The 15,616-nt window shown below is 35.1% G+C and overlaps 1 protein-coding gene and 1 pseudogene across 17 annotated transcripts in view; both read right to left on the reverse strand.

Moving 5' to 3' along the window:
• The window catches only part of EFCAB3 (EF-hand calcium binding domain 3), a 419,723-nt gene that overhangs the window by 142,974 nt on the left and 261,133 nt on the right, over window positions 1–15,616 (reverse strand). For all 17 annotated transcript variants that reach the window (XM_070479568.1, XM_070479567.1, XM_070479577.1 and 14 more), the window contains 3 exons: window positions 3,431–3,484; window positions 2,625–2,729; window positions 773–826 (listed from right to left, as the gene is read on the reverse strand). In XM_070479568.1, the coding sequence (XP_070335669.1) occupies window positions 773–826; window positions 2,625–2,729; window positions 3,431–3,484 (213 nt within the window). The remainder of the gene's footprint in view (window positions 1–772; window positions 827–2,624; window positions 2,730–3,430; window positions 3,485–15,616) is intronic.
• On the reverse strand, window positions 1,571–2,403 carry LOC110136818 (NEDD4 family-interacting protein 1 pseudogene; annotated as a pseudogene).

The raw sequence follows: 15,616 nt of genomic DNA on the forward strand, positions 1-15,616 counted from the left end.
TGACACTCCAGGGGTAGCAAGCACTTAAGGAGAGAAAACTCCGGATGAACATCAATTTACTGTTCTATCAGATGGACTAAATTCCCCTAAGCCTATCATACTGGGAGCATCTTAACTCAATGAGAGTCTAGTTTGAGATATACTTTTGTATATTATGGCTCTTAGGCAAGCCAGCCACTTCAGCTAATTGCTTAACCGTAGGAATAACAATCTATTCCATATCATTGGAAGAAAAAGTGACTATACTGAACTTATCAAGACTAGAATTGTTGGTGTCTTTATGGAGCCTTCTAATGAGATTTCAAAGCAATTTTGACTATATGAGATTTTTGCTATTTTAACATCAAGGGCTTTAAAATATAAAGAGTGGTAATGATTCAGCAGTAGCAATATGAGTGATGATTTTTTCTTTAATTTTTATATTTACTGGGAATGTGACACCTTTTATATTGAAAAAAGAAAGGAAAACTAACAGTTCATAGCTGTGCATTGTGATGGTTATTTTCAGCTCTATGAAAGCTAAAACTCTAACTTGACCTACTCAAGAGTACACAAAAAGAGAACTGTGGAGATACTTAAGACTGGTGCCTTTGAATATGACCTTGGGATCACGTCTACACAGCATACACTCAAAAAACAAAACAAAACGAAACTATAGCATCAATATTTAAAAGAGGTGGCAGAGGAATCATGATCTAATAACTAGGAAAAAGTAAATACAAAGATTGAGAATCTCAGTCTTGTTTACTTTCTCATTACATTTATTACCCACCTTTAAAAGACTTCAAAGCTGCTAGCAGTCTATTCTGAAAAACTTTCTTATCACCTGTAAGAAAAGGCATAGTTCAGGACAGAGAATGACTCACAGATAGAACTTAAGGATCAGAATTTCCTCGTTGTGACTGACTTTATAAATCTATCCATTTCTACTTTCAAATTATGATGAAGTTAAGCAATGAAAAAAGTTGGCATTATGGTATAGAGTGGTAGTCTGGTGTAAAGGTCAAGAGTCTGGGTTCAAATTCTTGCTCTGCTTCTGACTAACTTTGTGGCCTTAGGCAAATTACTTACCCTTTCTATGCCTCAGTTTCCTCCACTGTAAAATAGGGATACGGTGTCATCGTTGTGTGTGGTGAGGACAGAACTTGGCTCATCATAATAAATTCTGTTATTATTAATAGATCTACTTACTCTTTCACATCCATGGCAACTACTGGTTTATATGCTACAGAGCTAAAACTCACCATCTTTTCCTATTCTATTTTAAATTCTTTTCATTCCTTGTTTCTATCACATTTCCATTCTGTTTTCTTTACTTCCTGAAGCTCAAGTTTGACATGTAAGTGGCCTAATGAGTAACAGCAGTAATTTGCTTCACCCTATTTTCTCTTTTTCAATAGCACTTTCTTCTCTAAAAGCAGGTGGTTATTCCTCTGTGTTCTGCATCTCGATTCACTTCCTGCAGATGTTCTCTTGTTTCTTGAGAGAGGAATCATAAACGCAGGAAGGCCTTTGCCAGAAAATGTCTTCAGTAAATAAAGAGAACTCTGTCCTGCAGAAATTTGAGTTTTTATATCTTCCAAACTTTTGCATAACTAACAAATCCTCTGAGAAACAGGAGAAAACCTAAAACCAGAAACACCCACCAGAGACAATTCTGACCATCAAAATATCCAGGGAAATAGGTGGAAAACCTGACAACAAGGATCTGCTTGATTAGAGAGAGGCCAAATCCTGAAATGGCCTCATACTTCCCTGCAGTTGAAGTGGTCAGGAAAGCAGACAGGAAATACTCAATCTAGTTTTAAAGAAGAATGGCATAAAAAAGTTAACATGAAAATCCTGTTGTTGCCTAAACCAAGTTGGTCAGCATTATCGAAGTCATCTCTTCCAGAAACTGAAGGGATAGTAGCTTCATTCTTGATTCTCTGACCTTCATCATAACTGGGTAGTGATGTAGCCAGGTAATATAATAACATGGAGGCTTTGCAACCTCAGACTCATGTTTGTACTCAAATTATTCTGCACTCTCTGCAGAGATGTTGCTTTGTGGTGGAAGACTGTCACCTGCAGCCTGTTCAGGTTTCTTCAGGCTCTTTTTCATGATGCATCTGCTGGTACTGGCTGCTACAAAGCTCATGCTTGAAGGTGTTGTTAACTTCTGAACTGATATAATAATACAGAAAACACTAATTTCTTGGCAGATGGTACACGATTTACTTACAGGGATACATAGAACTTTGCTGAGAGGATGCTTTGTTGAGAAGATATGGGGACGATGTTGAGCTTTTGTACTTAAAGGAAGAAAGAAACTTTCTTCTGAGTACTTCGGGATGCTTACTGAGAGAGACAAAATGTAAATTCCACTCCTTCCTCCCCTTTTGCAAAAATCATCACTAACATCTTACCTCCTCAACACTGATTTTTTGGAAGAGGATTCTTTTGACAGTTGATCTCTGTCCTTGAGTTGGCATACAGAAATAGAGACACTGTTCATAAGAAAGCAAGAGCTGTGGGGTGGGGGCAGGTAAATATGAACATGTGACACTTCAAAGTATAAACATCATAACTAGAACCATAAAACTCAATGCTTTGGATGTCACAGTAACCCAAATGCAGCTCACCATCAACTGGCAGTGATTTTAGCAGTTCCAGACATTCCTTATCATTGACTTCTATCCCCATGTCTCCAAGAACATTTTTCAGATCACTGGCATTAATCTTTTGTCCTTTGAAGAGACAGAGTGTTTATAGGTGAAAACTTTAGAAAGTAATTATTTAATGCTTTAAAGAGGTTCACTAGAACATAATATTAGCCTATGTTGTATGTATTTTTAAAGATACATTTATAATAACTTATATGGCATCATTTCCAATCTGTGATTAAAAAGCAAAGGCAAAATGGGATATAGAAATTCAGCATGTCAATAGAAGTCAAAGTAAATTTGCTCTTATAATACTGAGATAGTGAGGGCTCTCTTCAAGTTGGGAATAATATGTAGAATGAAATCTAGTTATCAGATTGGATAATGAATTGCCAAAAGAAATAATTATGAGAGGAGATATTATACTGACTTATGTAACTGTTTACACACACACACACACACACACACACAAACATATTATCTTGCACTTTCCAAAGCTTTGCCTTATTTTTTCACATGCTTACCTAAAATTTAACTATTTACATGCAGGCAAAGACAGACCTATATAGTAACTCCACCATAGGTAAAACTTGTTAGGAGAAGAAAGTCTGTGGTTTCGTTTTAATACATAGATAACCAGAGATCAAGTGGATGTTTTCAGGTAGAAATCTTTAATGATAACTGGGTAAATGTCAAAATTAATATGAACAATAGACTACTAGACAAGAGCATCTAAAATATGATTTATTATAAAGCATTATGATCTCAGTGTCATAGAAACTCACCAGTAAAGTCTTTCATTCTCAGTGTCACATTTTTTAGATCAACTTTCCCATCCACTGTAAGACACAAAGCAGTCATATACAACAATGAGACTGTTTCTTATGCTTTCTCAACCTATGATTCCTGTTCTCAACTAGAATGTTGATATCATCTTACATTTTAGTTCTATTCTATTACATTTTATATAATAAATACTTACCTAGACATAAGAAGAAATTGTTTTAGTACTTTCCTCTACTTTGTTTCATGCGTCCCACTATTTCCTCCTGTATTCATAATGTATAAGTCTTTTTTTAAATCCTACTTATAAATTCCTCTTTGCTCCCAATATTATAAAATTTTTAAAGTATTTTTTAGGAATAAGTTGAAAAAATTTTAATCCTGCTTAGCATTCAATGACCCCTTTCAATTTAGGACTGCAGGAAAGAATATGAAGAAATGAAATGATAATGTATAAGTAATTCTAGAGGACTATAGTGTATAAAACAAAACAATATGTTGGGAAGGGGGATTAACAAAATTAAGATAGTCCAAGAATCTTGCACTGTCTTGAATGAGGATAAAAGCCCAATACAAAATTGGAGAAAGGCAAATTAAGGACTATATTGTAATTTCTGAAATAATCTTTAAAAAGTCCAAACTAATAAGCAAAATAATAGAAATCCAAAAGCAAAGCAAGAATGGAAGAAAACAGAATGGTGAACAGATGATACAAATATAGGCATTGAGTAAAAGTAGATTTAAGCGCAAGTATGTTAGTAATATCACAACTGCTATTAGTAATACAAAAATAAAAACGATAGATTCATGCTGTTAATATTTTGTTTAGGATTTTTGCACATTTGTTTATGAGAGAGACTGGCTAGTGATCTTCCTTTTTTGTGTTTTCTTCAAGTTTGGGTATCAAGATTAAGATAGTTTCATAAATCAAACCAGAAATGTTTCTGCTTTCTGTGTTCTTTGAACAGTTGATTAAGAAGGTTAGTATATCTTATTCACATGTTAGGTAAAATTCATCAAGGAAGTGATCTAACCATCTAAAACTTAAGAATTTAAAATATTTGAAATATAAGGATTCAGAAAAGTTGAAAGTAAGAAGATGGGTAGATATAAACCATACAAATACTAAGCAAAAACATAGTGTAGTTATATTGACACCAACAACATGGTCACAAATACATAAAAATTGCAAAGTTAGAATGAGAAATAGAAAAATTCTAAATTATGGTTGGATATTTTAATATATTTCATTGAGTAGTTAACAAAATAAGCAGAAAAAAGCATTAAGACTACAGGAAATTTGAACTACAAATTTAACAAACTTGATTTAATGGACATATAGACAACACTGTACCCAATAATTTCAGAATGCATATTTCCTTTCACATAGGAGCATTTACAAAAATGATCATATATTGCATTGTAAAGCCAAATATCAATAATTTTAAAAGTAATGAGGGGCTTTCCTAGTGATCCAGTGGCTAAGATTCTATGGTCCCAATGCAAGAGGCCTGGGTTTGACCTTTGGTCAGGAAACTAGACCTCAAATGATGCAACTAAGAGTTCCCATACCGCAACTAAAGATCCTGCATGCCTCAACGAAAATCAAAGATTCTGCAAGCCTCAAGTAAGAACTGGCACAGTCAAATAAATAAATCTTTAAAAATAAAAGTAATGACAATAAACAGTCCAAAATCATATTAAGAAAACAGTTCCATCTATAGTAACATCCAAAGAACAAATCACCTATCACTGAGGAATAAATTTACAAAAAAATGGGACAAAACTCATACTTAAAACACTATAAAACATTATTGCAATAAATTGATTGACTTAAATAAATGGAAAGACATCCTATGATCATGGATCAGAACACTTAATATTGAAACGATGGTAACATTCTCTGTGACTATCCCCTACCCTCTCTCACATGCTGAATTGATCTAGAAACACAAGAAAATTTTTATCAAATCTTAGTTGGCATTTATGCCAAATTTTAAGAGCCAATCTTAAAATTCATATGTAAATGCAAGGTATCTTGAATAGCCAAAACAATCTCAGAAAAGAACAAAGCTGGAAGACATACATTTCCCAATTTCAAAACTTATTAAAAAGTGATAGGAATCAATGTAGTGAAGTACCAGCAAAAGACTAGATATATTGATCAATGGAGAGGAACTGAGAGTTCAGAAATAAATCACTGTATTTGCTATTAATTGAGTTTTGACAAGGGTACCATGGCAGTTCAATGATGAAGAGAAGACTTTTCAACAAATGGTGCTGAGACAACTATACATCCACATGCAAAAGACTGAAGTTAGATCCCTTCCTCATACCATATACAGAAATAATTTCCAATGTATCGTAGACTCAAAATTAAGAGCTAAAACTATAAAAACTTTAGAAAGAAATATAAGAATAAATCATTTTTATTGTGGATTAGGCAAAACATTCTTAGATATGACACCAAAAGCATAGGTGACAAAAGAAAAAATAGATAAACAGGACTTCATCAAAATTAAAAGCATTTGTGCTTCACGGGATACCATCAAGGAAGTGAGGAACTCCAGAACAGGAGAAAGTATTTGAAAATCATGCATATGAGGGAGTTTTATATAGAATATATAAAGAATTCTTATAACTCAATAATAAAAAGACAACCCAATTGAAAAATAGGTAAAGAATCTGAATAGATGTTTCTCTAATGGAAATATATGAATAGCCAACAAGTACATGAAGAGATGTGCAACATCATTAGACGTAAAATAAATAAAAATTAAAACTACCACTTCACACCACTAGTAGGATGACTATAAAAAAAAGAGAGATAATAACAAGTAGTGACAAGGATGTGAAGAAAGTGGAACCCTCACATGTTGCTAATGGAAATGTAAAATTATACAATTGCTTTGTAAAATAATTTCAATTCCCCAAAATGTTAAACATAGAGTTATCATATGTTCAGCATTTCCACTCCTAAGGATATGTCCAAGAATAATGAAAACATGTATCCATAAAAATTTACATGAGACTATTCATAGCAGCATTATTCATAATAGCCAAAATGTGGAAACAAACCCCAAATGTTCATCGACTTATGAATGAAGAAACAAAATGTGGTATATCCATATAACGGAAGATTGCTTGGCAACAAAAATGAATGAAGTGGCGATATATGATATAAAACGGATGAGCCTTGAAAACATTATGCTGTATGAAAGAAACCAGTCACTTATGATTCCATTCACATGAAACCTCCAGAACAGGCCAAACTGGTAGAGATAAAAAGCAGATTAATGGTTGCCAGAGGCTGAGAAGAAGAGGAGAGTAGGGAGTGACTGTTAGTAGGTAAGAGGTTTCCTTTTGGAGCTTGGTAATGTTCCAGGCAAACAGATGGGGAAACAGTGGCTTACTTTATTTTTCTGGGCTCCAAAATCACTGCAGATGGTGAGTGCAGCCCTGAAATTAAAAAAACACTTACTCCTTGGAAGGAAAGTTATGACCAACCTAGATGGCATATTGAAAAGCAGAGACATTACTTTGTCAAAAAAGGTCTGTGTGATCAAGGCTATGGTTTTTCTAGAGGTTATGTATGGATGTGAGAGTTGGACTATAAAGAAAGCTGAATGCTGAAGAACTGACGGTTTTGAACTGTGGTGTTGGAAAAGACTCTTGAGAGTCCCTTGGACTGCAAGGAGCTCCAACCAGTCCATCCTAAAGGAAATCAGTTTTTAATATTCATTGGAAGGACTGATGCTGAAGCTGAAACTCCAATACTTTGGCCACCTGATGCCAAAAGGTAAAAGAGTTGACTCTTTTGAGAGTGATGCCAAAAGGTGAAGAGCTGACTCATTTGAAAATACCCTGTTGCTGGGAAAGACTGAGGGCAGGAGAAGGGGACGACAGAGGATGAGATGGTTGGATGGCATAACCGACTCAATGGATATGGGTTTGGGTGAACTCCAAGAGCTGGTGATGGACAGGGAGGCCTGGCGTGCTGTGGTTCATGGGGTTGCAAAGAGTCAGACATGACTGAGTGACTGAACTGACTGACTGAATGTTCCAGAGTCCAAGCTGGGTTTAGAAAAGGCAGAGGAACCAGAGGTCAAATTGCTAACATTCGCTGGATCATAGAGAAAGCAAGGGAATTCCAGAAAACTGTCTACCTCTGTTTCATCGACTATACTAAAGCCTTCGACTGTGTGGATCATAACAGACTGTGGAAAGCTCTTAAAGAGATGGGAATACCAACCCATCTTACTTTCTCCTAAGAAGCCTGTATGTGGGTCAAGAAGCAACAGTTAGAGCCTGTAGGGAACAACTGACTTGTTCAGGATTGAGAAAGGAGTACACCAGGGCTGTCTGCTGTCACCCTGTTTATTTAACCTATATGCTGAGCACATCATGAGAAATGCTGGGCTGGATGAGTTACAAGCTGGAATTAAGATAGGCAGGAGAAGCATCAACAACCTCAGATATGCGGATGATACCACTCTGATGGCAGAAAGCGAAGAGGAACTAAAGAGCATATTGATGACGGGTGAAGGAGGAGAGTGAAAGAGCCAGCTTAAAACTAAACATTAAAAAAAACTAAGATCATGGCATCCAGCCCCATTACTTCATGGCAAATAGAAGGGGAAAAGGTGTAAGTAGTGACAGATTTCCTCTTCTTGGGCTCTAAAAGACAAACCTAGACAGTGTTGAAAAGCAAAGACATTACTCTACCGACAAAGGTCTGTATGGTCAAGACTATGGTCTTCCCAGTGGTCATGTACGGATGTGAGAGCTGGACCGTAAGAAGGAAGAGCACCAAAGAATTGATACCTTCGAACTGTAGTGCTGGAGAAGACTCCTGAGAGTCCCTTAGACAGCAAGGAGATCAAACTAGTCAATCTTAAGGGAAATCAACCCTAAATACTCATTGGAAGGACTGCAGCTGAAGCTGAAGCTCCAGTATTTTGGTCACCTGATGCGAACAGCTGACTCATTGGAAAAGTCCCTGATGCTGGGAAAGATTGAGGGCAGAAGGAGAGATGGCTGGATGGCATCACCGATGCAATGGACATGAACTTGGGCAAACTTTGGGAGATGGTGAGGGACAGGGAGGCTTGGCATGATGCAGTCTGTGGGGTCACAAAGAGTCGCACATGACTGGATGACTGAACAATAACAACAACAATGTTCTAAAATCTATTATGGTGATGGTCACGTAAGTCTATGAATATGCTAAAACCTGTTGAATTGAATACTTCAGATGGGCAAATTGTATGGTATGTAAATGATGTATCAATAAAGTTGCTGAAAAATAAAATACAATAAAATGTAAAAGGATTAAAATCACAGAGTAGGTTCTTTGACTACAATGCAATTAACCTAAAAATAAAGCACACGGGAGTATCAGAGGGTTGAGAATAAATCACAACAGAACAAAGAAATATCTTAAACTGAATAACTAAAAAATATATCATGTATCAAAATTCATCCCTGGTTTGGGAAGACCCCCTGGAAGAGGAAATGGCAACCCATTCCAGTATTCTTGCCTGGAGAATCCCATGGACAGAGAAGCCTAGCAGGCTACAATACATGGGGTCACAAAGAACTGAACACAACTGAAGCAACAGCACACACACATGAGGGCTGGGAGTAAATCACAATAGAACTAAGAAATATTTTAAACTGAATAGCTAAAATATATATATATCAGAATTCAAAATATACTAGAAAAGAAAAAATTAAAAATTAATAAGCTAGGCACACACCTTAAGTTAGAAAAAGAATAGCAAATGAAATAAAAGAAAATTACAAAGAGCAGAAATTAATGAAACAAAAAGGAATTAAGAATGTAGAGGTCATAGAAAACCCTAAAGACTCTACCAGAAAATTACTAGAGCTAACCAACGAATACAGTAAAGTTGCAGTATATAAAATTAACACACAGAAATCCCTTGCATTCCTATACACTAACAATGAGAAAACAGAAAGAGAAATTAAGGAAACAATACCATTCACCATTGCAACAAAAAGAATAAAATACTTAGGAATATATCTACCTAAAGAAACAAAAGACCTATATATAGAAAACTATAAAACACTGATGAAAGAAATCAAAGAGGACACAAACAGATGGAGAAATATACCATGTTCATGGATTGAATCAGTATTGTCAAAATGGCTATACTGCCCACAGCAATCTATAGATTCAATGCAATCCCTATCAAACTACCAACGGTATTTTTCACAGAACTAGAACAAATAATTTCACAATTTGTATGGAAATACAAAAAACCTCGAATAGCCAAAGTAATCTTGAGAAAGAAGAATGGAACTGGAGGAATCAACCTGCCTGACTTCAGACTATACTACAAAGCCACAGTCATCAAGACAGTATGGTACTTGCACAAAGACAGAAATACAGATCAATGGAACAGAATAGAAAGCCCAGAGATAAATCCACGAACCTATGGTCACCTTATCTTCGACAAAGGAGGCAAGGATATACAATGGAAAAAAGACAACCTCTTTAACAAGTGGTGCTGGGAAAACTGGTCAACCACCTGTAAAAGAATGAAACTAGAACACTTTCTAACACCATACACAAAAATAAACTCAAAATGGATTAAAGATCTAAATGTAAGAACAGAAACTGTAAAACTCCTAGAGGAGAACATAGGCAAAACACTCTCCGACATAAATCACAGCAGGATCCTCTATGACCCACATTCCAGAATTTTAGAAACAAAAGCAAAAATAAACAAATAGGACCTAATGAAACTTAAAAGCTTTTGCACAACAAAGGAAACTATAAGCAAGGTGAAAAACAGCCCTGGGAGAAAGTAATAGCAAATGAAGCAACAGACAAAGGATTAATCTCAAAAATATACAAGCAACTCCTCCAGCTCAACTCCAGAAAAATAAATGACCCAATCAAAAAATGGGCCAAAGAACTCAACAGACATTTCTCCAAGGAAGACATACAGATGGCTAAAAAACACATGAAAAGATGCTCAACATCACTCATTATCAGAGAAATGCAAATCAAAACCACAATGAGGTACCATTACATGCCAGTCAGGATGGCTGCTATCCAAAAGTCTACAAGCAATAAATGCTGGAGAGGGTGTGGAGAAAAGGGAACCCTCTTACACTGTTGGTGGGAACGCAAATTAGTACAGCCACTATAGAAAACAGTGTGGAGATTTCTTAAAAAGCTGGAAATAGAACTGCCATACGACCTAGCAATCCCACTTCTGGGCATACACACCGAGGAAACTAGATCTGAAAGAGACACATGCACCCCAATGTTCATTGCAGCACTGTTTATAATAGCCAGGACATGGAAGCAACCTAGATGCCCATCAGCAGACGAATGGATGAGGAAGCTGTGGTACATATACACCGTGGAATATTACTCAGCCATTAAAAAGAATTCATTTGAATCAGTTCTAATGAGATGGATGAAACTGGAGCCCATTATACAGAGTGAAGTAAGCCAGAAAGATAAAGACCAATACAGTATACTAACACATATATATGGAACTTAGAAAGATGGTAACGATAACCCTATATGTAAAACAGAAAAAGAGACTCAGATGTATAGAACAGACTTGTGGACTCTGGGAGAAGGCGAGGGTGGGATGTTTCAAGAGAACAGCATCGAAACATGTATATTATCTAGGGTGAAACAGATCACCAGCCCAGGTTGGATGCATGAGACAAGTGCTCGGGCCTGGCGCACTGGGAAGACCCAGAGGGATGGGGTGGAGAGGGAGGTGGGAGGGGGGACTGGGATGCGGAATACATGTAAATCCATGGCTAATTCATTTCAATGTATGACAAAAACCACTGCAATGTTGTAAAGTAATTAGCCTTCAACTAAAAAAAAAAAAAAAAAAAGAATGTAGAGGTTTAATAAAGCAAAAAGTTGGTTGTTTGGAATGACTTTTAATACTTGTTAGACCCTTGGTAAGACTAACCAAGTAAAAAAAAGGAAAGGCATAAATAACCAATATTAGAAATGAGCAAGATTCCCATACTAATCTTGCAAACATTAAAAAGATAGTTACAGTTATTAAATAATTTTATTTAAATACAATAAAAATTCATATAAAATTGACAAATTCCTAGAAAACCACAGTTTACTAAATTGACACAAGAATAAACAATAAACAAATAAAAAATTCCTAGGGTGAAACAGATCACCAGGCCCGGTTGGGTACATGAGACAAGTGCTCGGGCCTGGTGCACTGGGAAGACCCAGAGGGATCGGGTGGAGAGGGAGGTGGGAGGGGGAACTGGGATGGGGAATACATGTAAATCCATGGCTAATTCATTTCAATGTATGACAAAAACTACTGTAATGATGTAAAGTAATTAGCCTCCAACTAATAAAAATAAATGAAAAAATAAATAAATAAATAAATAAATTAAAAAAAAATAAATAAAGGAAATGGGCACAAAAAATGAAAAAAAAAAAATTCCAACAACACAAACAACAATAAAATAATAATTCAGACCCAAGATGTCTTCATTGGTTAATCCCACCAAACATTGAAGAATGAAATAATGCCACCTTAAAAAACTCTTTCAGAGAATTCAAACAAGAAATACTCTTCAACATGTTTTTTTAACTTTGCTAGTAAAATTTAATGAAGAATGCACAAATAAGGAAAATCTCTTATAAACATGAATGCAAAAATCTTCAATAAAATATTAGCAATCAGAATCCAATAATATATAACAGTGATAATCCATCATGATCAATATATTCCAGGAATGCAAAGTTTTTTTAATATGCAAAAATCAATCAATGTAGTACCTTAGATTAATATATTTAAAGAGAAATACTATATAATCACTTCAATAAACACTTCATTACATGCAATGATCAGGTGTAGAAAAAATGAATTGGATAAATGTCAACATCCAAAACAAAAATAGGAATAGAAGAGAACTCCTTTAATTTACTAAAGGTTATGTAAATAACCCCAAATCACAAAAAACCTTCAACAAAGTAATATTGGCTGGTGAAATATGGAATTATTTCCCTTTGAGATTAAAAACGAGTTAGCCTTTGTTAGTCGTGGCCACCGTTGGGGCTGTGAGCAAGAGGAAGCTGCAAGCCCAAGGCTGCCCTCACCATGACACACTGCAGTAAAGAACTTCTTAAAGATAAGCCTGAACCCTGAACACAGTGGTGTGAAAGTCTGTGTCCAAACCAAGAGCTGAAACGGCTTTTCTTATATTCTAGAAGATATGAAGACAAAAGGAGACTCCGATGAAGAAGTTGTTTGAGATGGAGTCAGTCTTCATTGAAAAGAAAGCACAGAAATTCCTTTAGGATCAGAGATGGACTATGTGGAAGACAAATTATCTCCTAAGCTTGTGTTCAACAGCCCAAACATAAAGGAATTTTAGCTGTGGAGAAGGCTTGATCATTTGAAACATCAGGACTAATTTGGCTGTAAGCTCCTGGAGACTAGTGGAAACCTTCAATAAGTCCAGGTTTATGGAAAAAGTTTGTGACTGTTTTATGCTTAGAGTTGATTATGTATGGCTGCCTTATGAAGAAAATAAAATTATATATATATATATATATATTTTTTTTTAAAATTATATATTTTGAAAATTAAGTCTGTATGTTAGGTTCCAGAAGTGACATTTGTATTCTTTTTAGGAGACAGAAAAGCAGAAGCAATCTCTCTTTGTGTCAATTTTCTGCTATGTAAAAAAAAATATTATATTTCTCACTGAACTCGCTAGTATCTTTTCATTAGACCTAATTTCATTAAAGTTGCCTTTCTGGGAGGATTTTAGGAAATGTATGTTTAACAGGTGTGCTGTCATTGGATCTCTGTTGAATGGCTTGAAAATGGCTTGACATTTTTTTCTGACCAGGTTGATGGCTTTTAAAATTCAGAGGCAAGAAGCCCTGACTGCAGGTTATGTACTGTTTCTAAATCTAAAATTGGCCTGATATTTTTTACATTTTTATAAAATTTTCATTGTCTGGTGCCTCATTTGTTCAACCTTCAATATTACCAACCATTAGATAAAGTACCAGGCAACAATTTCCTTGCACTGTGGTGCAGAAAAGTTCTGAGTGATGGCATCAAAAACAAATGCCTAACTCACTTGTTTTTTAATTTATTTCTTTGCCACCTAAATGTCTGCTCAAAGATGGGATCTCAAGCAGACTTAGATTCTTTTAGTTATCAGGTCTCTTAAAAGGCATCTAGCTCACTCTCCTCAATTCTATACTTGAAGAGGCAAATCCCTAGGGAAACTGAAAGGCTTTTGTCCATACTAACACAGTAAGCTAGGTAGGGTAGAACTGAGACTCTACCTCTCTCCTACCTTATACTACATGAATTCATACTCTGCTCTGAGATCCATGTTATTTGACTGTAGAAAGTTGGCACTATAGCAAGAAAAGATAGTACTGATGGTATTTTCAAATATGCTATTGAAAAATTTGATATTCATATGGGAAAGAAAAGAATTAACTCCTACAGCATCCCATATACAAAAATCATGTCCAGGTGGATTGTTAGTTAAATTTGAGAAGCAAAATAAAGAAATTTGAAAAAGATAATGTGGGACAATACTTTAATGAACTTAGGATATGAAAAGATTTCTTTTATACAGTATAAAAGATACTAACCATCAGGGAAAAGATTGATATATTTGACTACATTTAAATTAAGAACTTCTGTTCATTGGAAGACACCATTAAAAGAATGAAAAAGCAAGCCAAAGAGACAGTTATCTGCACTGCAAATTAGCCTCAAATTTGAGGCTATACAGAGAGGCTATACACTCAAATTTGAGTGCCTATACAGAGAATATATAAAGAACTTCCACATTTCAATAAGAAAAAAAATCACAGTAGGAAGACAGGCAATATAATTTAAAAGGCAGTCCACAAAAGAGGCTACGCAAATAATTAATAGATATATAAAAAGGTCTCAACCTCATTAGTAATCAGAAAAACATAAACTTAACCTTCAGTAAGTTACCCCTACACTCACTAAAAAGAAGCCAGTGACAAAATGTTCCTTGCTGTGTGACTCCACTCATATGAAGTTCAAAATATGGGTGAACTATAAAATTTGAGATGCATATTTATGTGGTAAAATATGAATAAACTGAGTGGGCAGTGTTGGGAAAGAGAACACATGGTGGATTTTAGATGTTGGTGGAGAGTATATAGCTGCTTGTTTTATAACCATTAGTTACACAGGAAATTCAAGTTTTACACACTTTTCTCTATGTATTATATATTTCTCTATGTACTAGGAAAAGGAAAGACATTCCTCCAAATCCTATCTCCCATAGAAATGATCACTGGTTATTCCACAGACTCTCATCTATGAAGTTGCACAGGTAAGATAGATATAAGGAGAATTAGTTTCAAAAAGTACTATAAATATGGTTTTAAAAATAAGAATCTTCAATTTCTAATAAATATACCTTAGTACAAGAGATATTTATGAAGATATCCAGTTAATTTTAAAAGAATATGAAAAACAGAGGTGAAACCATATTTTCAAACTTAATCTTTCAATTTTAGAAACTATCACCTGATTTCCTGCTATGAAAAGCATTTTCTCACTTCCTCTCATTTCTCCCCTCACTTTCATGTTTTTATTAGTTATGCTATCATTGTTATACTAACACATATAAACATGTTATTTTATGTCTATCATCCCCACAATTGTCTAGTACTTGCTCTATATTCAGAGTTACAGGTCACCACCAGTCTTTTCACCATTGTTTCCTTTTGCTCAATTTTCAGTTATTTCTTAACTATATTTCATCATCTTTTTTTCAAGAGGTGCTGAATTCATTTAGTTTTTTCCATTATTAAAAGTTGGAATTTTATATTTATATATAAAATTTTTATGTATATTTGAATGACATCATAGTTGTACATAATACTCTTTGTCACACTTTCTTTTTCACCTTTGTAGATACTCTGACATTCTTTTTGGAGTTGAATGTGGCTTTGGAAACCCATCACTTCCTCTCCTCATCTGTTACCTGCTTTCTATCATCTGTGTGTCTGAAAAATTCTCATTTTTCCTTAAGGTTCAGTGAGCAACCTAGAAAATATTTCACTGTAGAGTACTCTGGATCAACATTTTCTGGAGCCTGGTGTGACATTTTTGATCTGCATTCATTCCTTCATT

This window comes from Odocoileus virginianus, chromosome 17 (genome assembly GCF_023699985.2).
Source record: "Odocoileus virginianus isolate 20LAN1187 ecotype Illinois chromosome 17, Ovbor_1.2, whole genome shotgun sequence".
Classification (NCBI taxonomy): Eukaryota; Metazoa; Chordata; class Mammalia; order Artiodactyla; family Cervidae; genus Odocoileus; species Odocoileus virginianus.